This window comes from Eschrichtius robustus, chromosome 12 (assembly GCF_028021215.1).
Source record: "Eschrichtius robustus isolate mEscRob2 chromosome 12, mEscRob2.pri, whole genome shotgun sequence".
Classification (NCBI taxonomy): Eukaryota; Metazoa; Chordata; class Mammalia; order Artiodactyla; family Eschrichtiidae; genus Eschrichtius; species Eschrichtius robustus.
Genome location: NC_090835.1, coordinates 25,551,943 through 25,579,156, shown reverse-complemented (window position 1 = coordinate 25,579,156; position 27,214 = coordinate 25,551,943). Strand labels below are relative to the sequence as shown.

Genomic DNA, 27,214 nt, shown 5'->3' with positions numbered 1-27,214 from the left:
ACCCTGAATCTACCCACTGTCAGCTCCTGTTAATTTTACCACCTCTCTCACTCTACAATTTTCTACCATTACAATGGTCACATCTCCAGCCCAGATCCTATTATCTCTTGCTTACTTTATGACAATTGCTTCCAAACCATTCTCTCTTGTCAGTGTAGCTGAACCTGTTGCGGAGACTTCTAGTTGCTTCTCTTAAGTCTCTTTTGTCTTCCGGGAACAGATCCCTCATTTTATTTAGTTTGGCAATATACTCTGTGAAATAACCCTAATTCTCCACTGCTTCTGCAGCCTAGGTGTAAGACAGGACTCAATTCTGGCTGAGGAGATATAAGTGGAATTTGTTGGGTGAGGTTTCTGGAAAACCTCTTTCAAAGAGTAGAAAGCTGGGACCAGGCTACTTTTTACCCTTTCCCCCACTCCTTTATTTTTGTTGCCTAGAATTTGGGAGTGATTGCTGGAGCTCTAGCAGCCATATGGAAATATGGAAGACTGAGGAGAGAAGGAGATAAAGAAACTATGTCCCTGAAGAGTTTGTGGAGCTGCCATACCAGCCCTGGATCGCCTATCTCCAGGCTTCCTGAATATAACAGTGAAATACACCTATTAATGTGTAAGCCATTGCAGTCAGGTCTCTGTAATTACCAGCTGAACACAATTCCTAACTGATACAGAACCCATGGCTTTCATGCTGTCAGCTTAAATGTGCTGATGCATATTTTGAGTGCAGCTATAGAAAACCCAATCCCGCAAGGTAGATAGGAGGCATGTCAGTAGCCTCATTTTACAGATCTTTATCCTACTAGGGTTCAGGATCCTACAGTTACTAGATGTCAGAGAAAGGACTAGAACCCAAGTCTCAGACGAAGCTGAGGGGTGACAAGGAACTATGGAACTATGGTGTGAGCTATGGGATTTGGAGATTTTATACTTGCACACATGCATGTGCATGCAACCACATACACACACACGGAATCTCCTGTGGATATGTGTTGCTTTTGCCTGTCTCCATACCATCTACCCTTTTCTGGTAACACAACCCTTCTCTTCTGGGACAGCTGGTCTTTCAACTGAAGTTGTTGATCATGTGCCTCTAGGTGGGCACATAATCTCAGCCATCTTGACAATGTGATTGGTACAGAAGTGGTCGTGTAACCCAATCAGAGCCAAAGTTCTTTCTGAGACTGTCACTTATTCACCGTATGTGAACTTGGGCCCATGTGTATCTTGAAGGCTCTGTCTCCTTATACAAAAAATGATGGTAAGTCTATTACTTGCTCCACTTGGTGGTTCTAAGAATGAGCTAAAACAATTTAGTAAAGGGCCCCGGCATATGGTGGATATTCACTTACTATTAGCTGTTCATTAGATTTCTTTGGAAAGCTCTCAATTCCCAGGACACCATCAGTCTCTAGAATAGAAACTACTGTTACATAATATTAACAATTAAGCCCCCAAACCCCACTTCAATCTCCTCTTCTGTTTGCTCACTTGTTCCCCGTCACACAAACAAGAGGTTTCTGTCTCTGAGTTTCAGAATAACCATTTCAACTGATTTAAGTGATGAAAAGACAAACCTTGGGGACAGTCCCCATCCTTTATCTGTCTCCAGAATAGCAAACACAATCAGTGGGATTAAGAAAGTCTGCATTTCTTCTCAATCTGGCAATCTTAAAAACTACAGATATGTTCGTTCCAATTTGAATCAAGAGTCCAGAAACCATGTGAAACACAAATGTTTGGATGTGGTCATGGTATTTATTCATAGTATATTTTCACAATGTATTAATAATGGAGAATAACACTTATTCATATATTGATATAACTTCCTGGAGCACTCTGGAGTTTGTTTGGCTTTGGGGAATACTGCCAGGTTTCTCCTAATCTCTTTGGTTTTTGGAAATGGGAGGGCTTCTCAAGTCGAGTGTCTGACATGGGCCATGACCTTTCTTCAATCAGGTTGGAAGGGCAGAAAGACCATGGCTTTGGCACTTCCATTTTGGAAAGGAGAAAAAAACAGGACTTCCAAAGATGAATGGAATCCAAAGATTAATGGGAGATGAGAAAGACTCAGCCATCTTGTACTCCACAGTTCATTTCTTCTCATAAATGCCACCAATTACTGCAGCAGCCATGGACACTGGCAGGGTTTCAGGCTCATGGCTCAAAGGCGTCAAGTCACCAGCTAATGTTTTCATACAAAAGTCAATCCTGATGACTAAGAATCCGGTTCTGAGTTTCTCCAGGTGTGCTGGGGTGTCGAAGGTCACCCCCACCCCGTGCATCCTCTGTCACAATTGTTAACATGGACACCATTTCAGAATATCTTGGCAAAACGCTGAGCGGCTCTCATTTGCTTAATGTCACTCTGTAATGAAGCTGCTTGGGGGACCCTCCATTTAACCACAGAGAGACCAAGGCACCATGAACTGAAGTAAAGTATTGGTAAGAATAACAACAACAAGAACAAAGTCCAACTCTCTTCCCAAAAAGGCATGTCCAAAAACAAGGGTAAACAGTTGGTCTTATTTTTTCCAAGTGATTCTGTCCACTGGAAGCTGTCCTTTAGCTTCTCCCTTTTATTAAAAGCGTTTACATTTCTGAGTCTGATGATCACTTAAATACATACAACATTAGCACCAAGGCAGCGACTTTTTTCCCAGAGATCACATGAAACTGAATAGATATTTAACATAATTAATAGCTGGTACAATCTGTGACATCACTGAATTACTGATTGGCTAATGATACGTTCCTAGAAATGCCAAAAATATCCTCACACGATTCTTGTAGCACCTTGATGGCGGCTAGGTTGTTTTTTTAAAAAATTACAGTTTTAAAAAAGTAACAATAAAACATTTACAGATAGAAAGTAAACAATAGTGTACCGTGATAATGAAGGATCACTTTTGTCAAAGTACTACATATAATGTAGAGTACGTAAAATGCAGTGGTCTGACTGCAGGGGACAAAATAACGTGAAAGGCAGTCATAAAAGAATCATTTTACGTACAAAAATATTACATCACAATAAATAATTTCAAACATAAATATTAAACTTTACATCATAAGGATATTCCACATTTATATACACACACATATATACACGTGTATATATGTGTGTATATATGTATATATATGCATATGTACACACACACACAGGCATACAAGTCCTCACACACATACACGCTCACACACACACACACACACACCCAAATTTTAAGGTGGAGGTATTTCATCACTATCCTTCATCCATCCCATAACGGCTTCCTCTTCAGAGCACCTGAAAACAAATGAACCAACCAGGAAATGTAAATCTTCTGTCTCAAATGACATAAGTCAAGAGAAGGTAAACCATAAATTTTTACATATAGAACTTGAAAATAACACTTGCTATTTTCTCTGGATTTTAAAAATAACACTTGCTACAAGAAACATGGAAATTCCAGGGGTGTATAAAGAAAAAAATAAAAACCATTAGCCTGTGATTCCCCCAACCTGAGATAATGTTCTTCAAATACTGCTGTATTTCCTTCTAGCCTTTTTTATACATACACGTAAATGTTATGTATCTGTGCTCACTCAAATGTTACTGTACATAAAATACATATAAAATTTACTTTATTGGATATAAAATATATAAAATACGTATCAAATGGGAATCTCTAATGGATACCTGCTGACTCTGCCTGCCTCTCTCCCCTCTTTTCTGATAAACTCCTTCTGGTTCTTTGGCAACCATCCCCCTTCCAAATGAAGCTGTCAGTCAGTCACCCGACTCTAGGTGGGTATATGATCCCAGTCTCCTGGACATTGTGATTGGTTTGGAAATGGCCATGTGACAAATCAGAGCCAGAGTTCTTGTGCAGAATAGATGCTGGAGATGAGCATTTACTTGGAGCCACGAGCTGTAAAGATGATGTAAGCCTAGAACTGCCAGGGACCGTGGTGTGGAGGAGATGATCTGCCTGAGAACGAAGCCACTTAAGAAGCAAGCATTGTTGATGAATGGAGAAAGGAAGAGTCCTGATGACTCTGTGCCTCTAGATCCAGCCATGCCTGAAGTTAGACCACTGCTTGGACATCTCAGTTACTTAAGACAATAAGTTTCTTTTTCTTTTTTTTTTCTCTCTTCCCCCCCCCCCCCCCGTGGCCTCCTGAAGTGGAAATAATCCTAATTTGAGATCATAAGGTTGAATATGGATTTTTAATTAAACATTGACACTGATACATAAGTGTCAACTAGGCATTCCTTTGCCAGGATCTTGAAGAGCCTAACAGGGTAATGGGATAATGCTGGAAGCTTGAGGGAAGTTGTAGGAGGGTCGCCTGAGTTGGCTGAGCCCTTGTACGTGAAAGGCACTGGGATGAGAAAAAGTGATCAGTTCAGCCCTCTGCCCAGCAGAGGGACCACTTGCTGGCATACCGTAGTTACACCAGGAATTGTCAAACTTTAACAGGCACGACTCTCCTGCGGATTTGTTAAAATGCAGATTCTGATTCTGTAGGTCTAGAATGAGGCCTGAGATTTTGCATTCCTAGTAAGTTCCCACGCGATGCGGATCACGCTGGTCCTTGGATCACACTGTGAGTTACAAGTGTGCAGAAGAGTACATTAACTGAGAGGCTCTGGGGTAGGACACTCCTGGGTTATTGCCAAGGGAATCCATCTGACCTTAAGCCAGCTACTTAATTGCTGTGGATCTCAGCTTCCATCTGTAAAACGAGGATAACGGCCCCAGACTGTGGCTTTGTTGTGAGGATTCACTGAAATAATGCCTGCCCGGCGCTCGGCATGGTGCCCAACACACAGTCAGGGCTTAATGACCGTCATTTATATTACACTTGTAACACTCCTTGGCAGTATTTCTCAAAGGGTGATCTGTGAGTCACCTGCATCAGAATTCCCTGCATTAAAAATACAAGTTCTTGGATCCACCAGAGACTTAATGAAGCAGGACTTCTAGAGATGGAGCTCAGGGAGCAGCACCTTTAATAAGCACTACAGAGGAATCTGGTACAGGACGTCTAGGAACAGCATGTCCAAGAATGGAGAACAGATGGCCTCAGGCACATGACAATAGATGAGCAAGAGAGACAAAGGTCAAATAGCACTGAGTCAGCTTCACCTGCCTGGGGGCCAATGACCCGCCCACATCTGCTAATCATTAGGCTACAGAAAGAATGAGAGTCAGAGACAGACAGACACTTACCTTAACTATAAAACTCGAACCTCCAGGCCAGTGCCAGAGGATGGAGCACATTTTCCACAGTAACCACCGCATTTCCCTATGACTCGGGTACCATCCTGCAAAGAGATGCATCACCTTAGCCCACCTGCTTGGCTCATATGTTTCCAGGGCTTGCACTGGCTTTTAGGGAAATCATTCCTGTACACACAGTAGGTAGCACTTCTGAACAGAAGCGGGGCCCAACATCCTCACCATGGTCTAAAGTAGGGGCTGATGAAGGATGGCCTGTGGGCCCCTGTTTTTGTATGGCCCACATCTTAGCAGATTACACTTCAGTTTTTCTGCCCTAGTGTTTTCTCATTCTCAAAGAGGATGAGAAAACACTAGGGCAGAAAAACTGAAGTGTAATTTACCTGTACTTCTTCTACACAGACCACTCATGGAGACTAATTCCTTAGTCCCTTCACACTCAGCATGGTCTTCTCAAATAAACAACTGAAAAGTCTCAGTAAGATCTATCTACTGATCAAGAACCAAAGGAAACCACTCAAAAGAACTGCTTTGCTTTTTTTTAAAAATAAATTTATTTTTATTTATTTATTTTTGGCTGTGTTGGGTCTTTGTTGCTGCGCGTGGGCTTTCTCTAGCTGCGGCGAGCTGGGGCTACTCTTCACTGCGGTGCGCGGGCTTCTCACTGCGGTGGCTTCTCTTGTTGCAGAGCACGGGCTCTAGGCCCATGGGCTTTAGTAGTTGTGGCACGCGGCCTCAGTAGTTGTGGCTCATGGGCTCTATAGTGCAGGCTCAGTAGTTGTGGCGCACGGGCTTAGTTGCTCAGTGGCATGTGAGATCTTCCCAGACCAGGGCTCGAACCCACGTCCCCTGGGCAGGCGGATTCTTAACCACTGTGCCACCAGGGAAGTGCTTTGCTTTTTAACTGATTTTTTTAAAAATAAATTTATTTATTTATTTATATTTATTTTTGGCTGTGTTGGGTCTTGGTTCCGTGTGAGGGCTTTCTCCAGTTGCGGCGAGCGGGGGCCACTCTTCATTGCGGTGCGCGGGCCTCTCACCGTCGTGGCCTCTCCCGTTGCAGAACACAGGCTCCAGACGCGCAGGCTCAGTAAGTTGTGGCTCACGGGCTTAGTCGCTCCGCAGAACGTGGGATCTTCCCAGACCAGGGCTCGAACCCGTGTCCCCTACATTGGCAGGCAGATTCTTAACCACTGCGCCACCAGGGAAGCCCTTAACTGATTATTGATGTAGCTCCCAATGTTAAGAACAGCATTTATATTTTATGGTTAAGAAGCAAACCGAGAATACTATTTCTTGATATGTGGAAATGATATAACATTCAAATTTCACGGTCCATAAATAAAGTTTTATTGGAACACATTCACGTCCATTCATTTCCCTCAAGTCTGTGGCTGCTTTCACGTTACAACAGCAGGGGTGAGTGGTCAAGATGGCCCTTGCAGCCTCACACTGCTACTCTGCACACACGTCACAGTGACACAGTGTAACGTGATAGTGTTTTGAGTGCCATGAGTGTTGCTATATCATAACATTTTCTTTCGTTTCTTTTACTACCAGTATATGTCAAAACAAGAAAAGAAGACAAAAGTAGACTTTACTATTACACTTTATTTTTTTAAGATTTTTTTTTTTTTTAATGTGGACTATTTTTTAAAGCCTTTATTGAATTTGTTACAACATTGCTTCTGTTTTATGTTTTGGTTATTTTGGCCATGAGGCATGTGGGTTCTTACCTCCCCAACCAGGGATCGAACCTGCACCGCCTGCGTTGGAAGGTGAAGTCTTAACCACCGGACTGCCAGGGAAGTCCTGACTATTGCACTTTTAAGGTACAGTATCATGTGGCTTATTCTGTCGTCACATTTAGATGGCAAAGCATTGTGTTCATCATGCAACGACACTGCAGCTGTGCTAAAAGAATACAATATACCAACATCACCACATTCAGCATGTGTCGCAATATTCCCAACTCACAGGAGAGCAACGGTCAAGAATTTAGAAAACTTAGAACAGAATATCTCACCATAGTGTAATTCTTCACAAAAATAGAAAATCAAAATGAGCAAGAATAAAAGATGAAAATGTGTAAGTTTCCAAATGGCTCATTTGTTAGCAAAACAAATGTTTTCTCTGAGTTAATGATACCTTGTTTAATTGTAATTGCTGAAGAAATGTGTCCAGAGAAAATCAACTTGTTGAAGACTGTTATCCTTTTGGTAAGACCAGTTGCTGAACAATTTAATGACATTTGGGAGCCGCATCAATAATCAATTAAAAAACAAAGCAAATAATTGGAGTGGTTTCCTTTGGCTTTTGGTGAGTAGATAGATTTTACTGATACTCTTCAGTTGTTTATTTGAGGAGACCATGCTGAGTTTGAAGTGATCAAAGAATTAGTCTCCATGAATGGTCTGTGTGGAAGTATTTCAAAGAGATTAAGAAAACACTAGCGCAGAAAAACTCAAGTGTAATCTGCTAAGATGCGTTCACAACTAATAATGGTAAGAAATATGTGCGGAGCGGGAAAAGCTTTAGTTGGACTGATTTACAAAGCTTGTGAAAATGTAAGATGTTTAAAGACTGTGATTATTCATTGTGGAAAATACATGAACCTACGTGGTGTTACATAACCGGTGGTGTTAATAATGAACTTCTTTTTCTATCATAAACTTAACCTTCATCAGTTTTGGAAATTTGGGGTCAGGACCAGAAGCTGAATACCCTGACTTATCCTAACACACAGCAGATTGACGACTCAGCAGTGGTAAAGTTTTATTGTGAATTTTGAGCGCAGGGCTGGGATTAAAATTTTTCTGAACAAGAAGAACTGTTCTCAATCACTGTCACTGAACACTTAATGGCTTTGGACATTATCTTTTGCTACTGACTTGATAATGTTTCTTAATGAGTGGGAGCTAAAATTACAAGGCAAAAACTGCACTTATAGGCAAAAGTTATACTGTGGTAAAGTCATTTCAATAACTAACATCGTTTGAATCATAAATCATGTTAAGGCAGGTTGCACACTTCCCACTCCGTCAAATGTTAAAACAAGAAGCTTTATCGCTATTCCACGTACATTTGTAGTGGATATATTTTCTGAGCGTGAAATACAGTTCCAGTGGTATTTTTTGGACTTGGACGTAAGCGCAAAGGAAATTTTCATATTTCAAAATCCATCTAATGAGGTAATTGAGGAGCTTCCATCTCACCTTCAATTACAAGTGATTCATCTGTAATGTAATGACACGCTGAAAGGCAAATATCAAGTGAAAAATCTAATAGAATTCTACTAACGCCTGCCAAGGCATGAATATGGTCAACTAAAATGATATGGTTGTGGACAATATTAGTATTTGGCAATACCTATCCCTGCAAAATGACATTTATAAAGATGAAGTATAGAAAATCTCACTTCAGATCAGCATTAACAAATAAACATTCAGAATCAATTTTGATAGCAGAGAACACTGGATTAAGCAAAATGTTGTCCTCTCTCAATATTTCATTCTTTTCCTTGGTAGATCTGGATAACAAAAATTTATACTCAATTATTATTACACTTTGAATTTAATCACTAAAATTTTTATGTGAATTTGTTTTTGCTCTTGTCATATAAATACGTATATAGTATCAACGATTTTTACCTCTTGGCTGGCAAAGTCTAAAATATTTACTAGCTGGTCCTTTACAGAAAAAGTTTGCTGAACCCTGGTCTCCAGCCTTGTATGGGCTGACCCTGCCTGCCTGTCTGGATTTGTCTTGTCCCATCTTTTCTCTCTACTCCCCCTCCTCTGCATTTCTTTGGGTTGTTCTTCTAACATGCCTCTTATAACACAGGGCCTTTGCACATGCTACTCCTCTCACTGGAACTCTCTTCCCTCTCCTTCTCTGTGTGCACCGGACCACCCAACTTTTGCCCGGTAAATTCTTCAGAACCTAGCCCAGAGGCCACTTCCCCTGAGAAACCTTTCTGACGCAGTTACCTGCTGCACAGCACCCTATAACATGGGGTAGTTCTCTCTTTATGTCTGTCTTCCCCCTAGAATGTAAGCCCCATGATGGCAAGGCCAGTGCCTTGTTAAAAATCCAAGGGTTTCCAGAAGCTAGCTGTGCGTGGCTCACGGCGGTCTTAATACACATCTGGCAAATGAGTGAAAGAAAAAGGCTGAGCAAGTACACTCTTCTTGGTGAACTGCAATTCAGACGGCCCTGCTAATCAGTCCCCTCAATGCTTCCCCACGCTATGAAAAGCTCCTTGTTTAACTGTGGCACCATATCCCAGTTTGTAAATTACCATGTCATATGAGCCACCCCCTACCCCTGACTGCTGAACAAGGTTTGGCATCTAAGGTGTTTTACGTTTTCCTCTACTGGGACTAACGCTGGTGTGAACCATACTTGTGCATGCATTTCAGGATATCTTTGGGCTGTATGTGATTCATATGGTCAAACTATGAAAGTCTCTTGAAAACAATGGATACTCTCACTTAAAAAAAAGAAAAGGAAAAAGGAAAAACTTTCCAAATTTGCAAAAAAAAAACCAAACAGAAAAAACAGTTCTACTCTTTTAAAAATTTGCATGTTTTTGATTATGAGTGAGGTTAAGTTGGGAGATGGATTTCGATCACCCTACTTGGTCTTGGTTTTAGGGACCCCTGTTAGTTTTGGAGCTAGTCTGACACTACCAACTAGATTTGATGCCAGACCAACTGGTTTTCTAGCCAGGAACTTTTTCTCTAAGCTGAAGTATATGTCTGGTGGCCCTAAGGATGCTGACATAGTAGGAATGTCTTTTGTCTCATCAAAGCTTATTTTTTACCCAAACTCTTCCTGCCCTGGCAAGCAGAGATCAGATTGCCTCAGGATTGTATCCTGTCTTTAATAACCTCTTTACACCTCAGTTTCCTGGTGCATCTGTAAAATGGGGATAATATGAGTCTCCCTTTATAGGTTTGCTGCAAATGAAAGGAAGCATACAAAGTGCTCAGCAGAGCAGTTGGCCTAATGTGGTACTCTATGAGTGTTAGCGATCATTGTCATAAAGGTGCTTCTTCTGTGTGGCTTTCCATCATAGCCTGTTCTCATGGAGATGAGGAACAGTCTGAGTAATTACAAAATCGCTGATGCTAGCTCTGCAATGTTCATGTTATTGCATTAACTAGGACTCAATCTGATTTAGGTAAAGGCTGAACTAAAACTTATTTCTATTACAGAATTAAAAAAATATACTGAGAAAATGAATAGCATAAACATGATTGCCATGGAAACAGTGCCTACTTCAGAGAAAAAAGGTATGTTTTCCAGCACTTTTGAAGCACCCGCTCGCATACAAGGAAACACTAATTGGAAATCATTTTTATTTCTTCATTAAAGCAAGCCCTCTAAAAATCTCTTTTCAATAAATATTTTGTTAGCAGAGTGTGAGCTGTTACATATAATTAAAATGAACGACCTCTGTTCCATTAAGAACAGTTTATAGGGCTTCCCCGGTGGCACAGTGGCTAAGAATCTGCCTGCCAATGCAGGGGACACGGGTTCGAGCCCTGGCCCGGGAAGATCCCACATGCCGCGGAGCAACTAAGCCCGTGCACCACAACTACTGAGCCTGCGCTCTAGAGTCCGCGAGCCACAACTACTGAGCCTGCGTGCCACAGCTACTGAAGCCTGCACGCCTAGAGTCCGTGCTCTACAACAAGACAAGCCACCGCAATGAGAAGCCCGCGCACCGCAACGAAGAGTAGCCCCTGCTCACCGCAACTAGAGAAAAGCCCACACACAGCAACAAAGACCCAACACAGCCAAAAATAAATAAATAAAATAAATAAATTTATTAAAAAAAAAGAGTGGTTTATAGTTCATACTTTTCACTCATTTCTCTGCTTTTTGCAGTCAATATGACCAAGGTAGGTTGACTCATGTAATTTAGCAAAGCCAACACATCTTTGATTGAAATGTACATATTTGCATTTCTTTGCAGTATGCTGGGGATGAAACTGCCCATAAAACACAGTATTTGGTTGGTTTTTTGTCCGACTATAGTCCTAATCACACTTATATATACGAATATATGTATAAACATCTAACTTCTATGGATTCGTACAGAATAAAATGTACACATATATAAAAGGTAGTTTCACTCTACTTGTCTGTAACATGATTTTCATACTTGGTGGAAAATTGGATTTTCACAGATGAATTGTGGGTTAGGAGGCAGCTTATGGTAGATATGTGAGGACTGATTCTATGCTTGCTATGTGCGTGCACACACACAGGTATTTATCACGTGACCTTAACTCCACTGGTTGTAAATGAACTAAAAGATTAAAAGATAGGAACTGAGTCCATCTCCCCCATGGTAATGCAACTTTCATTAATTTTTAATTTCAAAGCAATTCTTCCATTTACAGCTCTTCCCCTAGAATAAGGAATGACCGTTGGGCCCCAAGGCCAGGTACCTCAGAAACACAGGCCCCCAGCTCCCTGTGGACCCTGCCCATCCCCCAGGTACACGAAGCAGCACAGAGACCTGAGGGCACCTCTCCCATCCTGCCCTTCACTGTGCCTGGCTCTGAAGGCCATCGCGGAACCTCCTCCTGGACAGAAGGCCACACAACAGCTCTGAGAAGGGGCATCTTTCTGGGGGTGGGGGGATCATCCCGATGGGGGCTGAGGACCCTTTCACATCCTGAGCACATTCATGAGTTGAGGTTGCACAGAGTATCACCGGCAAAGGAGCTCAGAACGCCAACCTTTTCTCTCCAATCTCACAACCGGGCCAAGCCCCCTTTCTGTCTGGCTGCCCATCACACACAAGCAGAGTAGAAACTTGGTATCCCTAAGCCAAGCCAGTACAGCTGAAGCATCTGTCTAGCGGTCCATCCCTGGGTCCAGGGGGCGTCCCACATGCCTTACTCCCAGGTGGGGTGGGGCCCACATGGACAAAATCCATGCGGTGCAGTGGGGGCCAGCCAGGTCCAGGCTTAGCCTCTGCTCGGGCTGCAGTCCCCTGTCCTTCCATTGCTAGCAAGCCTGCTTCCTTCATCACCTTGACCAATTCTGCAACCTTACGGCAAGCCTCAGGCCTATGAAAATGTTGTAACATTAACAGCTAATACTTACTGTGCCCCTGCTGCCTGCCCAGTGACATGAAAACAGCTTTATCTCCCTATTTCATTTATGCTCTGCAAGAACCCAACTGGGTAAGGACCACCAGGATCCCCATTTTATGCGTGAAGAAACTGAGACCCCTGAGAAGTTAAATAACTTGCCCAAGATGGCAAGGCTAGGGCTTCCCTGGTGGCGCAGTGGTTGGGAGTCTGCCTGCCAGTGCAGGGGACGCGGGTTCGAGCCCTGGTCTGGGAAGATCCCACATGCCGTGGAGCAACTGGGCCCGTGAGCCACAACTACTGAGCCTGCGCGTCTGGAGCCTGTGCTCCGCAACGAGAGAGGCCGCGACAGTGAGAAGCCCGCACGCCGTGATGAAGAGTGGCCCCCGCTCGCCGCAACTAGAGAAAGCCCTCACACAGAAACGAAGACTCAACACAGCCACAAATAAATAAATAAATAATAATTAAAAAAAAAAAAAAAAAAAAAAAGATGGCAAGGCTAGTAACAGCACGTCCAGCGATCTGACTTAAGGGTCTGGGGGCTTAACCTCTATACTCTGCAGCCTCTGTAGGCTTTGATTTCAGTACCTTCCCAAGAATCTGATGAGAAAAGCTGGAGGAATGGGATTGAATGCATATAAATTGCCCAATACATAGGGGCTATTTCAATAACAAAAATCATTATTCTTATGAGTTAAAAAAAAAAAAAAGAATTCTTCCCACTACACACAGGCAGCCAAGAATGAATCTTGACACTGAGACTTGTTTTTACCAGGTCTGTTCCTGCTGGTGAGACCATGTTCCTGCCCTCCATGTGGTTCTAGTAATTCAGTTTTACCCTGAATGACTAGAGTTTTCCTTTAGTTTCGCTTGGGGAAAACGTTTTATCGCCAAGCGGGTTTGGAAAATGGAGGGTTTCATTGTGTTTTTCTCTCTGTAGCTCCCAGCAGAAAAGTGAAGGAAAGTGAGAGTGATGATGTGAGGGGTGAATCAAAGCAGGGCTATTTGGAGAAGAGATTAGGACTGGCCAGGATCTGCGTGCCGTAGAGGAGACCAGCCTCGGTCCCTCAGAAGCAAGACGGTGCTAAGTCATGATGGGAGCAGGACGTTACACAGTTTTCCAGAGTGTGTTCCATGGACCACTGGTAACTCAGGGAAATTAAAAGGCATAACTTTGAAAAGAAGGCTCTGTGGTTGGTTTAACTTAGGTCAGTGATTCCTGAAATGTGATCCCAGACCAGGGCATCAGCATCGCCTGGGAAACGGTTGGAAGTGTACATTTCAGGCCTCTCCCCAGGCTGGATGTGTTTTACCAAGTCCTGGCCCAAGTTTGAGAACGAATGATTTAGGGAAATGCTGGCTTGAATAAAACCACACAGGTTTCCCTCCTGTACACTTTAGTCCAACCTACAATACACACATGCTTACTGCGACTCTTCAAGAAGGAAATAAAATACACAATTTTTCCAAGTGTCTTTGCCTGCGGGAGCCGATTTTCATGGAGTATCCCTAGGGGATGTTGCTCTGTGGACCGCGTAGCAGGTCAGGCACACAAAGCATCATTTCTAGGGGCTGCTAGGAGCTAGAGATTGCTCAGTTCTGGCTCCTGGGGATTCATAAGGAGTGCTCGACAGACCCTTGAGATTAATTTTGAGCTCAGGCTCTCTGAGCTGTCATGGAACACCAAGATTTAAAAAAAAAAAAAAAAAAAAAAAAAAAAGTGCTGACAGGCAATTGTGAAACCAATTCCCTTCAGCACAGGCGTAATCCCCCAAAAGCTGGGGAAACAGCCAGCCCATCTTGGCAGGGCAGTAATCTTTGCCTCCACAAGGTGGCGCTCCCGGCTATAATTATATTGTTAGGTTCTGGAGGAAAACTGCAGTAATGACACTAACAAACAGAATTGAAACTTAGATTACAGTTTACACAGATGGCTTTCTATATAATCATGCTTTAAGTCTGACCACATTTTGGTCAATTAATTTTTTTTGTTTGTTTCTCTCAGTCACTGAAACATAATATATAGTAGGAGCAAGGAAGAACATAATTTCAGGACACAGTGTAAAGCACACATTCTAAAGCACGTGTGTTGTCTCTCAGCTCTCTTTATCCCTTTCAGTACAAGAAAAAAATTTTAATGATTAATTTATAAGCAAGCGATATGGTCATTTAGTTAATCAGATTTGAAGGAGCTGATTGGCTTAGATAGAAAAAAGAGTGAGTGAGAAAGATTTTTTTGTTTGTTTTTTTTACCCCAAAGACACAAATTTAACTCTGGAAGCTAAAAAATGGGATCAGGAACCTCTGAGATTTTCCCGGGACGTCATAATTGATGTTCCTTCCCTTCCTTGGTGGAAGCAGCTTGATCGAGCTGTTTCCTTATGTTCTGATTTTGATAGGGTTTAGCAAATAAAAATACCAGACACCCAGTCAGATGTGAATTTCAGATAAACAACACATACTGTGTTTTTAGAATAAGTATGTCCCATGCAATGTTTCAGACATGATTACAGTAAAAAAAAAAAAAAAAAAAAAATCTTGTTTATGTGAAATTCAGATTTAATGGGGCATCCTATACTTTGTCTGGCAACCTCACCTTGGAATAACACCACACTTTCCAGTCCTCTTCTTTTTCCTCCCTTACTCACTATCCTGAGACCGGGAGGCAGAGGTCACTGCTGAGGCAGGACTGGGGCCACAGGCCACACCCCGTAAGTTTCACATTTGCCTGCGGGTCAGGCTCCTGCCCCACATCATGGCAACTTCTAGGCTGGAAAGGGCAGTGCTTTCTGCCCCCCGCTTATGCATTAGAGTCACCTGGGGAATTTCAAATTCCCCAGAGATTCCCCTTCCGTGAACCTGGGTAGGGCCCGGGCACATGCATTTTAAACCTTCCCAAGTGACTCTAACATACACCCACGCTGAGAAATTGAGAAACGGTAGGCAGATCAGAGTGTCGCAAGCTGTACTGTGCTCAGGAACCATCTGGGGCCTTGTTCAGCTGCAGGTCCTGCTCAGAAGCTCTGGGGCCCCAGAAACTGCGTTGTCAGCAAGCTCCCAGGCAATGCGGGTGCTCTGGGGGGCATCGATCCCACCTTGAGCAGCAAGATTTTATTTAGAGCCTGAAAAGCTGACTTGGAGAGCCTGTGTTTCTCTTAATTCTCCAGAAACCCTCCTCATGCATTACCCCTTCTTCCAGCCCTGTTTGTATTTCAATTCTTCTGAAACAGACTGACATCACTTTGCCTAAGCTCACATAGGTGAATTGCATGTTGACTAATTAATTGCAAGGTGTCTGGGCCACACACTCCCTTAGAGGCTGCTGGCTACTTTCAGCTTCCTGGTTAGGCATCCTCCTAATTGCTCCAAATGGTTCACAGGTTCACATCTCCAGGAAGAATTCACCAGAAGGGAAGCAAGACTCTCTGCTCCACGCACCTGTACACGCTTCAACCTTTGATTTATGTCCTAAATTTTCTTGCTGACACTTTGTAAAATGGTTTGAGGAAGTGGGAAAGCACACCCCTTACTTTTAGCACCACCGCCTCAGAGGGAGGGAGGAAGGAAGACAAAACCCATCCCCCAACCCATCGGTAACCTTACCGGCGACTTCTTAATGTCAGAGACGGCATAATTCCCTTGGGAGATCCATCTGGCTGATTCAGTCAGAGACAGGCCGGTTCCGTAAAGGTTGATGCTGAAACGACCCTGGAATAAATGGCCAACGAAAAGGATTTTTAGTCCACGTGACGTCCCGAGCAAAGGCCACACAATAAAAGGGAACTTGGAGAAAGATATTAATTAATTATGATAGCTACTAATGATTGAGGGTTCTTTGGGGGGGGGGGGGAGAGGGGAGTTGTGAACCCGGCACTTTACATGCATCATCTCATCCATCCTCGCAAGAGCTCTCAGAAGGGGATTTTCTTTACAGAGGGAGACAGCGAGGCCCGGCGCAGGTGATTAACTTCTCCAGGAGACACTGAGAACCCAACTCACATTTTCCTGACTCCAAAGTCCTCGCTCTCAACTACCGCTATTCTGCGTCCCTAACTCAGCAATCCTGATGTTGCTCACAATTATCAGATTCCTTCAGGAACAAAATGCCACAGTGTAATTTTTCTAACAAGATCTCGCTGCCAAAGCTTCCTTGGGCTTCAGCTCCCCGCGGCGCTGAGCACGCCGCGTCCTAAGCACAGCGGGGCGGGACTTCAAAGCAGAGGCGCGTTCTCTGGAGCTGCCAGCAGAGGGCGCGCGCGGCCCGCTCTGGACCGCAGAGGACCCGCCACCGCTACCAGGCCCAGGGAACCTAGACCTCCCAGCCCCGCTCTGGGATTCCTTTCCAAACGTGGCCTCGGGCGTTTCCATTTTTATTTCCAAGGAGACGCTGCAGCAGAGAATCTCTCTTGCTTTCTCCATTTGTCTCTGTGTCTTTCTCTCTTGCAAAAATGACTCCACAAAGGCATCTAAAATAGATTCTTGAGGTTTTCCTACTCCACCATGAACAGTTTCAGAGTTAGAAATGTTCTTTCTCCGCAGACGTGGGTGAAGGCTTCCTCTCTGAGCCTTACCATCCGGCTCTTTGCCAAAACGGTCTTTAATAAATCAAGGAGAGCAGCAAGGTGGAGACTCACATCCAATCAGACCTAAGCGAAAAGTCAGCTTTTTCACCTGAACAGATTATTACCCTGTAAGAACCTCAGTCTGTCCATCTGTAAAATGGAAGGTAATAGGAGCGCCTCCCACAGAGTAGTGTAGTGAGGGACGAAATGAAATTAGCCGTGGAGTGAATGCCTGGTACCTTGTAGATACTCAAAAATACTGATACCAGTCCTGCATTTTCTAATTGTTTTGTGTTAGTTTTTTCTCTCTAATATAACAGTAAGCTTATTGAGGGGAGGGACTTGGTATTGCTTTATTTATACCAGTTATGGTTTGTAACATGTGACTAGGCACTTGATATTTAGAGTCTTAACTAAGTATTACATCCTAGCTCTTCCACGAAGACTTCCAGGATTAGGTGCAACTTGGAGGTTTCCTCTCCATGTCGGTTCCATAAATACTTGCTAAACAGAGTTTATGAACTCTTTAGGAGCCTTAAATTCCACATCTGTACCCTGGGGACAAACAGGATTCCTATTCACAGAGGTGATGGGAGGATTTAGTTTGGTCTAAATCAGTGGATCTTATCGGAGGACAATTTTGCTCCCAGGAGAAATTTGGCAGTCTCTGGAGACATTTTTGGTTGTCACGTCACAGCTAGTGGGTGTGTGTGTGTGTGCGTGTGTGCCACTAGCAGCTGGTGCAGACAGGCCCAGAGATATTGCTAAATATCCTACAATGCACAGCATGATCTCCCACAACAGAGAATTATCCAGCCCCAAACATCAATCATGCTGTGGTCTGGGGGATGAAATCATCCTAGAATCCTGATTCTTCCACCTTTAGTGTGACCTCAGGCAAGTGGCTTACCTCTCCTAAGCCCATCTGTAAAATGGGTTAATAAGACATAATCTGTGAATAAGAGTAGAAGGTATAACATACCTAGCTTATTACCTGGCAGAGAGTAGGTGATATTTTACAAATATTTTTGGAACTTGTTTTATGACAGTACTACACAGATGTTAGTGGTTGTTATGTTGAGTGGCTTCAGTACGCAGGTATCCATGACCGTGGCTACACCGCAGGCTCAGCCTCCTTGCCCAGCCTCCTCAAACACGGGCTTCTACATGCTTTGTTAGCCCACCTGGCCATGTTCTTATCTTACTATCATTCCTGCCCTGAGGAGGGCGTCCACACCAATCACAAATGCCCCGACCTCCTTGTTGCCAAGGATGCCCTCATCTCTCCTTCCCTATCCTGTTTCCCACAAAGACTGCCTGTTCTGCCTGCATCGAAGAAGGTAGACTTGATCTGCTTTGACGTCAAAGTCCTTAGAAGGTCCAGGCTTCTAGCCTGAGGATGCCCCTGGCTGATCTGGGTGTCCAGTGACTGAGCACGTAGCCGAGCCAGACTACTTGCTAGCTAGATCTGCCCTTTCAGAGCGAGTGATAAGCAAGAGTTTTTGTCCTTGTTCTCTTCCTGGCCTTTTCAGGTTCAGGGATTTGCATTTTCAGCCAGCGTCCTAGTTGATAATTAGCACTCTAAAAGTTGAGTGTCACCAGAGGAGTCAAGACCTACCGTCCTTTCTAGCTCCAGTCTGGGATATCTCTACCCCTAAAGGCCTTATCTTCAGGGTCTAAAGGGCAATGAGAGTTTTAGCTACTATCTCTGTTGCTGATTTAAAAGAGTAAAGGTAATTAAGACATGCATACACTAGATGATCCAGAAAAGTTAGCGAAAGATGTATAATACCTCTGACAAACGGAGGTTTTGTTCTCTGTTGGACAAGGGTGAATGCTGCAAAAGTCTTGTCTGGAAACAGGATCAGCCAGGCGTGTCTACCATCATGGATTTGAACTCAGACACACTTGGGATCAAATCCGGCCTCTACTGAGCACTAGTGTGGGTTTGGGTAAGTTACCCGATCTCTCTACACCTCAGTTTCCTCATCTGTCAAAAGGGGGCAATCTCATAGGATGCTGTGGATGATTAAATGCTACGCTGATTTACCAATGCTGAGCACAGTGTCTCAAGTGTAGTAAACGCTCAATAAACGCTATTAACACCAGCATCAGTAATGATAATGCTGCATCCACCGTGATCAGGATAACAAAATACATTCTGGCTGCATCTTGAGTTGACAGCTCTTGGGAACCTCCCCCAAGCAACAGCAATGGATGCGGAGGAAGAAGAAGCAGATTGTCAAACACAGCATCCCTCTGCTTTCATTTCTCTGCAGTCATAGACCAAAGGACAAGCAGGGCTCCAAAATAGCTTGCAGAGTCATGCTTTCTACAGACTTTTCCCTGGAAAAGTGATATGAAAAACTCCCACCTTTCATCAGTATAGTTGGTGCTCAATACACTTCTGAGGAAGTGAATTCTAGAAGTATCCGATATGGTTTGAAGAATGGGCTGGAAAAAATACAACTTAACCTTTCACTGGCTTTGGTTTTCTCACTTTGCAACTGCTTTAGGGCCAGGATTTAGCAAATCAATTGGTTCATTTGTCTCTGAATTATTAAAATAACTGAATGCAAATTACCTCTCATTTACTTAAGTTTCCCCAAAGATGCACATATCGAAACAAGAAAATCCTGAGGCATTTGAAAAAGGCAGGACTGGCCAATCTATATAAGCTGTTAAATGCAACCCATACGAATGGGGTGTTTGAAGTCATCCAGTGCTCTAAAGAAACTGCACTTCAAAAGTTTTCAATTCCTGGGTAATGGAGAAAAGGCCCCTTTTAACATTCTGTCCTTTGTTTATTTTCTTTCTCCCCTGAGTGCTTCCTTTTCACTTCTCTAAAATGTTTAGCAATACTTTCTAAAGCTTGGGGCTGAGAAAACACGTTGTTAAAAGAAAATTCAGATGTGTTTGTCTTAGGATGGTCTCTGTGGCTGTGTGTAAACGCACCCTGGGGAGACAGTGCCTGGGATTCTGAGTATCACCCAGTCCCAATTCCTAGAATCCGTGAAGGCCCACAGCGACAAGGAAAACTCTTGTCATAGAGTCTGACAACAGCTTTGTGAAGACCTCATGTAAATCAACAGAAAGACTGGGGCCATGTTCTCCTGTCCAGAATCACCTAATTCATTATGTCTGTCCTACCTTCTCCTTGCAGAAGCTTCTGGCAAAGACTGATGCCTGCTTTGCAAAATGAGCCCAGGAGGATTATCACAGCCTGTTCCGAAAGGCAAGTCAAAACCTGCCACACCTCTACAGAGGCAAAAACGTGTGCAACTGTAGAACGGGTAAGACTGCCGTGCAGCTGCTCTGGGGGAAAGCGAATTCAGGAGATAACTCTGCACTTCTTGGTCTGAACATGGCACATTTACAAATCTGAAACAGGAGTGACAGTTTTTCTGTCTCATGCAATATTCAGAATCTTTAATGGCTGACAGTCGGGGTGTTGGAACCCACTTGCACTGGCTTTTGAGAGACAACTGTGTGCATCTCTCCCCAAACCCTCCATTTCGTGACACGATACTGATGACTTGTAACCAGTCAGGGAGAAAATTTACACCACAGAAATGGGCAAATGCTGCAAAGCATTGCTTTTTCCCCCCCCTCTTCCCTTGGAGAGCCAGTTATTAAACATTTACCCACATGTCACTGCATAATATTCATTGTTTTAACATCGCCCTGTGTTTAACCAAACCCTTGCCATGTGATATCTAATTGGTTTCTAAACGTTTACCATGATCACAGATGCATTTTGCCGAATGCGGAAGTTTGGCCCCTGGCTGTGATCATTTCCTTAGGAAACACTCCTAGGAGCGGAGTGACTGGGTTAGGGGCTGTGAGCATCTGTGAGGCCCGTGATACAGGTGGCCAAAGTGCCTTCCAGAGCCGCTGTTCTAATTACATCTGCAGAACCAGATGCAGTCACGGGGTTGGGGGGATGTGAATCCCTGGGTGAGGGGTGGAGAGCTCCCGACTCGTACCTGTGGGCACTTGGCAGCGCTGTAGCAGTCCCCGGCGGTGGCAAAAGGGACGGGATGTCCTTCGCGTGTCCTGGCAAACTGTAAGTCAGTGGCTGTGGGGTTTTGGAGACAGGGTTATAGGGAGCGGAGAGGTGAGAGTATGAGAAAGAGAAAGAGAAGGGACAGGATATTAACAAGGAGACAGAAGGGAAGAAGAGTTAGAGAAATCATAAGAGGAAACGGGAGAGGAAAAAAGAAAACAATCCAAAGTATGATTAGTGAGCAAACGGATCCAGATGTACGCTTGCTTTCCCCTCACTATATCTGTGGGTCCGAGAGCTTCCTTCTCTGTGTTTTACCAGCACTTTCTGTCTCCTCACAGTATGGAAGCCAAAAAAGGGGGCTTAAGATGACTTTGGAATTGATTCCTATATAAATAAATATGTGAATCACCTCGCTTAAATGTAGTGTAATTGGATGATTGTGAATCTCCAGTAGAAGCAGCCTCCGAGGCTGCAGGACTGCAGGACGGGGCGGGGAATAAGCCAGCAAAGCATTTCCAGCTACTTAGCAGTTATTCCCCGAGGCTCATCTGTCCTCCCGTGGCCCAGGCACTATTATCGCCAAAATGGGGAGCAATTAGAACCCACATCTTGAAAGTATTAATGGCAGTTTCTTAAGTTTGGGGCTAACTTTTTTAAAAAGTTTTTTAAAAAAGCCAATAAAAACAGTGCTTGCGTTTTTAACCCTCTTGCAGCTCCTGAGAACAGCTCTGAGAATGGGGAAGGCGGATCAGGAGGTGGCAGATTGAGAATCCTACAAAATCTGATGGGAACTAGAGACCAGAGGCAGCTTTTTAAACCGTTCTGCTTTGTCTTTCAGGGAATAGCAAGAGAAGGCCTTAATCTTTCTGCAGGTTCGTGGGAGGGAAATCTGAGTCCCCCAGCCTCCAAGGGCAGGAGCCCTGCCCGCTTCAGCACGCAGAAGCCCTGGGTCTTAGCCGGGGTGTTATCTAAGTGGGAAACTGCAGATTCTGCCCTTGGCCCTCATCAGTCTGGCTGAAGGCAATTAAAAATATCTTGGTACAAATCAGATTTAATCTACCTGCAGAGGAAAGCAAGGCAAGGTTATGGGAACATGTTAATGAAGAAAAAATTAATTATTCATTATTTCTGTTTTTCCTCTATTTGAGGGAACGTGTTTGTGGATATTTTAGCTGTCTCTAACCACTCCTATGATTAATGTCCTTAACAAAAATGCAGTGTTGGCTGGAGTATGAAATCAGTCCACGCTCAGGCTAGTTTAAAAAAAGGTAATTCTGTCCTCCATTCTTCTTCTGTAAATCGACAATCAGAGAAAATTAGTTTTACGCCTGTGTGCGTGTGTGTGTGCGTGTGCGTATGTACACTGCTGGTGGAAGCCCAGGGTGGGTTGAATGTTGCTACATGAATATCATAGCTTTGGAGTTTGCATCTGCTACCTTAAAACTTCTTCTCCCTTCGAAAGCTCTGCTACCAGGACTTCCCTGGTGGTCTAGTGGTAAAGAATCTGCCTTACAATGCAGAGGACGCGGGTTCGATCCCTGGTCAGGGAACTAAGATCCCACATGCCGTGGGGCAACTAAGCCCGCACACCCCAACTACTGAGCTCACACGCCTCAACTAGAGCCCATGTGCTGCAAACTACAGAGCCCACATGCCCTGGAGCCTGTACGCCACAACTAGAGAAGAGAAAAACTGCAAGCCACAACTAGAGAGAAGCCCGTGCACCACAATGAAGAGCATGCGGGCCGCTACTAAGACCAGACGCAGCCAAAAAAGATAAAATAAATAAATAATAAATAAATCTTAAAAAAAAATTCTGCTACCATGCTTGCTTTGCCCACCTGGCTCACTCCCATTTGGCCTTATGGTCTCAATTTCAATGTCATATTTTGGGGGCTGCTGCCCTGACTCCCCCACTGCGATGGCGCCCTTTAATGTGCCTCCATCTCCCTCCATTCATTCATTCGTCACAAATCTGAAGGAGCACCGCCCCTGTGCTCACTTCCCAGGCACTGCGGGGACAGCAGTGGTGAAAAGGTGCAAAACCCCACCCTCTGGAAGCTTCGACTGGGACTGTCATCACTGGACCCTAAGTTCCTCTTCACATCCTCCGGGTCTCGGCCCAGCCCCTGTGCAGGATGTTTCTGCTGTCTGAATGGAGAGACCCAAGGACACATCCCCCAGGACGTCCCATGGAACTTACTGATGATCTGCATGGTGGTCAGGTCTATTCTGATCTTCTGGAAGCTGGAAAACCCAGCCGCTGTGTAGTCTTTCCGACACTGACAGTCATCACGTCGGCTCCCGTTGTAGGGACATTCGGTTGGGTTGTGCAACCTACATTACAAGAGGGAACACCCCGGTAAGGATGGGGAGGTGTTTCCAGGGATCTCCAGGCATCCGGGCTCTTCTGAGCCTGAGCTCTCCTACCTGTGCCCGTAAACCTCAGAAAAATTCTCAGAGTCACCGTGGACCAGTGTCATGTACTCCTTGGGGTGGCCAGAGTGCATCCCTGCACAGAAGACCTGGAAAGACAGACCAGAAATAACCTGCAAGGGGTGGCTGAGAAGTGGGACCATGAGGGCCAGGGCCGCTGGCTCTGCAGCCAGGCTAGAAGTAACGACTGAGCTCCCACGCGCACCTTCAGGAGCTTTCCCGTGACGATCAGGAAATATTCCCCATCTTCACCGGCACCTTTCAGCCTTTTTACTTCCTTGCAGTTCTGGGGCAACTCGCCTGGAAAACACAAACCGCGAAAACGGGCTGTGATTCTCCAGGATGTGCAGTGGCCGCCGACGGAAGGAGTTACATTATGCACGCTCACGTTTGTCTGCAAGGGGGCCAATTCCTTAAAAATAAATTCTGTATCTCTGAAAAAGGCAGGCAAGCACACCAACCATGAAACCTGTTCTTCAAGCTCCAGAAGGATGGCTTCAGTTGGCCAACTTACAGTTATAGATATTGTGGCAGGTTTTTCTTTCTTCCGGCTTCAGCTCATCAGGGCATAAGTGGCTGGGCTGGTCCTCGTTGGTGAGACACTGCACAGATCTGTGCATCACTCCGACGCCACAGGACACGGAGCACTATAAGGCAGAGCAGGGTCAGAGTTGTGGCTGCGGAACCTGGAGATATGGGCTTCTCGTGGTGTGGAACTCAGAGCCTGGAGGCTTGCACAGGAACCCCGTGTTGCTGAAAACAAATAGCTGACACATGTAGGGCACTTCCTATGGGCCAGTCTCTGTGCTAAGATTTTTTTTTTTTTAATAAATTTATTTATTTTACTTATTTATTTTTGGCTGTGTTGGGTCTCTGTTGCTGTGCAGGGGCTTTCCCTAGTTGTGGCGAGCGGGGGCTACTCTTCGTTGCGGTGCGTGGGCTTCTCATTGCGGTGGCTTCTCTTGTTGTGGAGCACGGGTTCTAGGCGCACGGACTTCAGTAGGTGTGGCTCGTGAGCTCAGTAGTTGTGGCTCACGGGCTCAGTAGTTGTGGCTCACAGGCTCTAGAGCGCAGGCTCAGTAGCTGTGGCTCACGGGCTTAGTTGCTCCACAGCATGTGGGATCTCCCCAGACCAGGGCTCGAACCCGTGTCCCCTGCACTGGCAGGCATATTCCTAACCACTGAGCCACCAGGGAAGCTCTGTGCTAAGTCTTATATATACATGTCTATACGTACGTACATCCATACCTACATATGTAGTCATACATATGAAATATATATATATATATTATATAATTTCCTCATCTAAGCCTCACAATAACCCTATGAGATAGTAGTAGCATTATTCTATTTTTACAGAGGGGAGATTGAGGCTCAAATGTTAGGAAATTTGTTCAAGGTCAGGGTGGAGCCGGAATTTAAACCTTAACCACTTTCAGCTGGTCCCACACTTTTGCCCGATCATCACCTTGCATCAGTGAAAGCCTCGTATTCAGGAGCCAGGGGGCTGGGGCAATTTTCAAGGGCATTCCCAATATCAGATATTCTTACTCGTTATAACCCCAATGCAACCAAGAATGCCCGATGTAGAACTAGCACTTACAGAATTCTTAGCCACAGAACCCACGACAACGAAGACGTCTGTAACCCTTTTCCACTGACAAACAAGAGTTCTGGGTGCTGTTTAATTTTAAACTGTGGTAAAATATATGGAACTTAAAAAGTTGCCATTATAGCCCACGTGCTTTTTTATGCATGAACGCATTTCAACTTCACAACCACCCCATTCTGCAGGGGAGGAAACAGACATGAACGCTTGGCACCTCATCCCAGGTCGTTCGATTGGGAACGGCAGAACCAGGAATCAGACGGAGGCTGTCTGGCCTCCCCACCCCTGTCCCCCGCTCTAAGCACCAGGCCAAACGGCCCAACAAGCAGAGAAGCCCCCTCTCCCCTTCAGCCCATTTCAAGATGCTAACTCCGGTTTCTCACCCGGGGCTCTCCTGGAAGGAAAGCTCAGGCAGGACGTGTTTAAGTCGGGGTTTGAGACCCAAAAGCTTTCCGATTTCGTCACTCAGTCGTCTACTTACGCTCCCCCAGTTGCCAACTCTCCAGGTGGCCGAGACAGGGCACTCCCGCAGGTAGCAGGGCTGGACGCTGGGTGGCTGTGCGCCCGGGCAGTTGATGGTGGTTTGATAGCTGTACTCATAATTCTCCTTGCCGGTGTAAATCTCGCTACAGGAGACAAGCCTTTGTTTGTAGCCCTTTCCACAGGTCACCGAGCACTGGGAAGAGAGGCGGCAGAGAGCAGAGGTTGGAGCGGGGCCTGTGGGGGCAGCCACAATAGGCCCCTGACCTCCACGGCGAACAATGACCTCGGGACAACGGGGCAGAGAGCTCTACACTTTATTAGCTTCTTGCGGACCGCGAGGAGCAGCGCCCAGCACACGGGGGACGTGCAGCCCTACGGGAGCCTTCTGGGATCGAGGGCTGCCACTGCACCTTCTGGTCCCCGCTGCGGGCGGGGGGGGGGGGGTGCCTCAAGCCGCCGCTCTGGATGTCACGGGGAGAAGGGGCTGGGGAAGGTGCTTCAGCTGTCACCGGGTCCACGTACAGCGTCCAGAGCCCTACGTACTGGCGGCCCAATCACGCCTTTCCAAACCTACAATGACCACACCAGAGAAGCGACCAAGTGGGATGGAGAGAGCGCCAGAGACCACTCGTGTGTGAAATCCAGGCTCCCCCAGGACTCTGGGACAACTTTCCTTCCGTACTTGATGGTCTGCTTTCCCATCTGCCCTCCACTTAACTTCCTTCCTTCTCCTCTCTCCCTGGCTGTATATCGTGACTTAAGTGTTACCTTTCTGCTTCCCTCCCCCCAGCCCGGCTCTCTCTAAATCATGCAGTCATTTAGACCTTCTGCCATAATTATATGGCATTTAAAAATACCCAGACGACACAGAAAAGGAGAAGGAAAAGGTATTTTACTGGTGTCCCAGCTCCTTCTGTGATGGGACATCCAACTGCTTATTAATAAGATTTTAGATTATGTTCAGCCTCTTCAGCTAAGTATTTTACATAATACTTTTAAAAGAAAACTGAATTAACCAGCAAATTATTTTCATGATATTTTTGGGCAAAGTCACCAAATAATTGGCCGCTCCCCGTGAAAATGTGACATAAAATTAAGGTAGAGTTTCAGGATTCTCAAGATCAAAGGTTCTTTGTGGTGGGGGGGGGGGGGCAGATGAACCCTGGAAACAGTATGCAGCATGTGGTGTGTTTTGCTTTTTCTGGGGTGAGGGACCATAGCTTCCACCAGTTCTCACTTGCTATTAAACCAGTGTCTCTTTTTCCTCGTGTCTCCTAAGCTGTTGCTTTAAGCCACGTGGCTTGCCGCTCCTCTAACTTTTCCAGGGGGAAGGCTCCCCTTGTCGTGGTCCTAGAGTGAGCAGGGAACTGGCCCAGCCACAGGCATGCAGAGCATCCTTGGGCCTTCCCTTCCAGCTGGCTTAAGACCTGGAAATACTCTGCGTACATTTCTTCCTTCTTTGGCTGCCGCTGTTCAAATGCCCAAAGATGCAGTTGATGCCAGGCCAGGGGAGAGCAGGGCTAGTCTGAGGTGTTTCACGCACGGAAAGATGGCTAATAAATGCTGTCTGTCCGAGCTGTGGGCATTTTAGAGTATCTAACTCAGTGCTTGCACGCCCTGACCTCAGCGTGGACGAATTTAAACAAGGCTGTACGTCTGAGAAGGCAAGTGCTAAGACCCTTTCCCCTTACCAACCACAAGCAAAAGCAGCCCAGTGGCCATTTACGTGGGGGACGCAGTGGGAGACAGGTGTTGACAGATGGAAATGAGCCCCAAGTATGGTC

The 27,214-nt window shown here is 45.1% G+C and overlaps 1 protein-coding gene across 2 annotated transcripts in view; it reads right to left on the bottom strand.

Moving 5' to 3' along the window:
* Positions 1–1,748: 1,748 nt before the first annotated feature.
* Positions 1,749–27,214, bottom strand: part of ADAMTS9 (ADAM metallopeptidase with thrombospondin type 1 motif 9) — a 169,212-nt gene continuing 143,746 nt past the window's right edge. For both annotated transcript variants that reach the window (XM_068557319.1, XM_068557320.1), the window contains 9 exons: positions 25,429–25,623; positions 23,853–23,985; positions 23,544–23,638; positions 23,333–23,427; positions 23,106–23,239; positions 20,880–20,971; positions 15,935–16,039; positions 5,211–5,305; positions 1,749–3,280 (listed from right to left, as the gene is read on the bottom strand). In XM_068557319.1, coding sequence (XP_068413420.1) covers positions 5,216–5,305; positions 15,935–16,039; positions 20,880–20,971; positions 23,106–23,239; positions 23,333–23,427; positions 23,544–23,638; positions 23,853–23,985; positions 25,429–25,623 — 939 coding nt within the window. In that variant the 3' untranslated portion in view covers positions 1,749–3,280; positions 5,211–5,215. The remainder of the gene's footprint in view (positions 3,281–5,210; positions 5,306–15,934; positions 16,040–20,879; positions 20,972–23,105; positions 23,240–23,332; positions 23,428–23,543; positions 23,639–23,852; positions 23,986–25,428; positions 25,624–27,214) is intronic.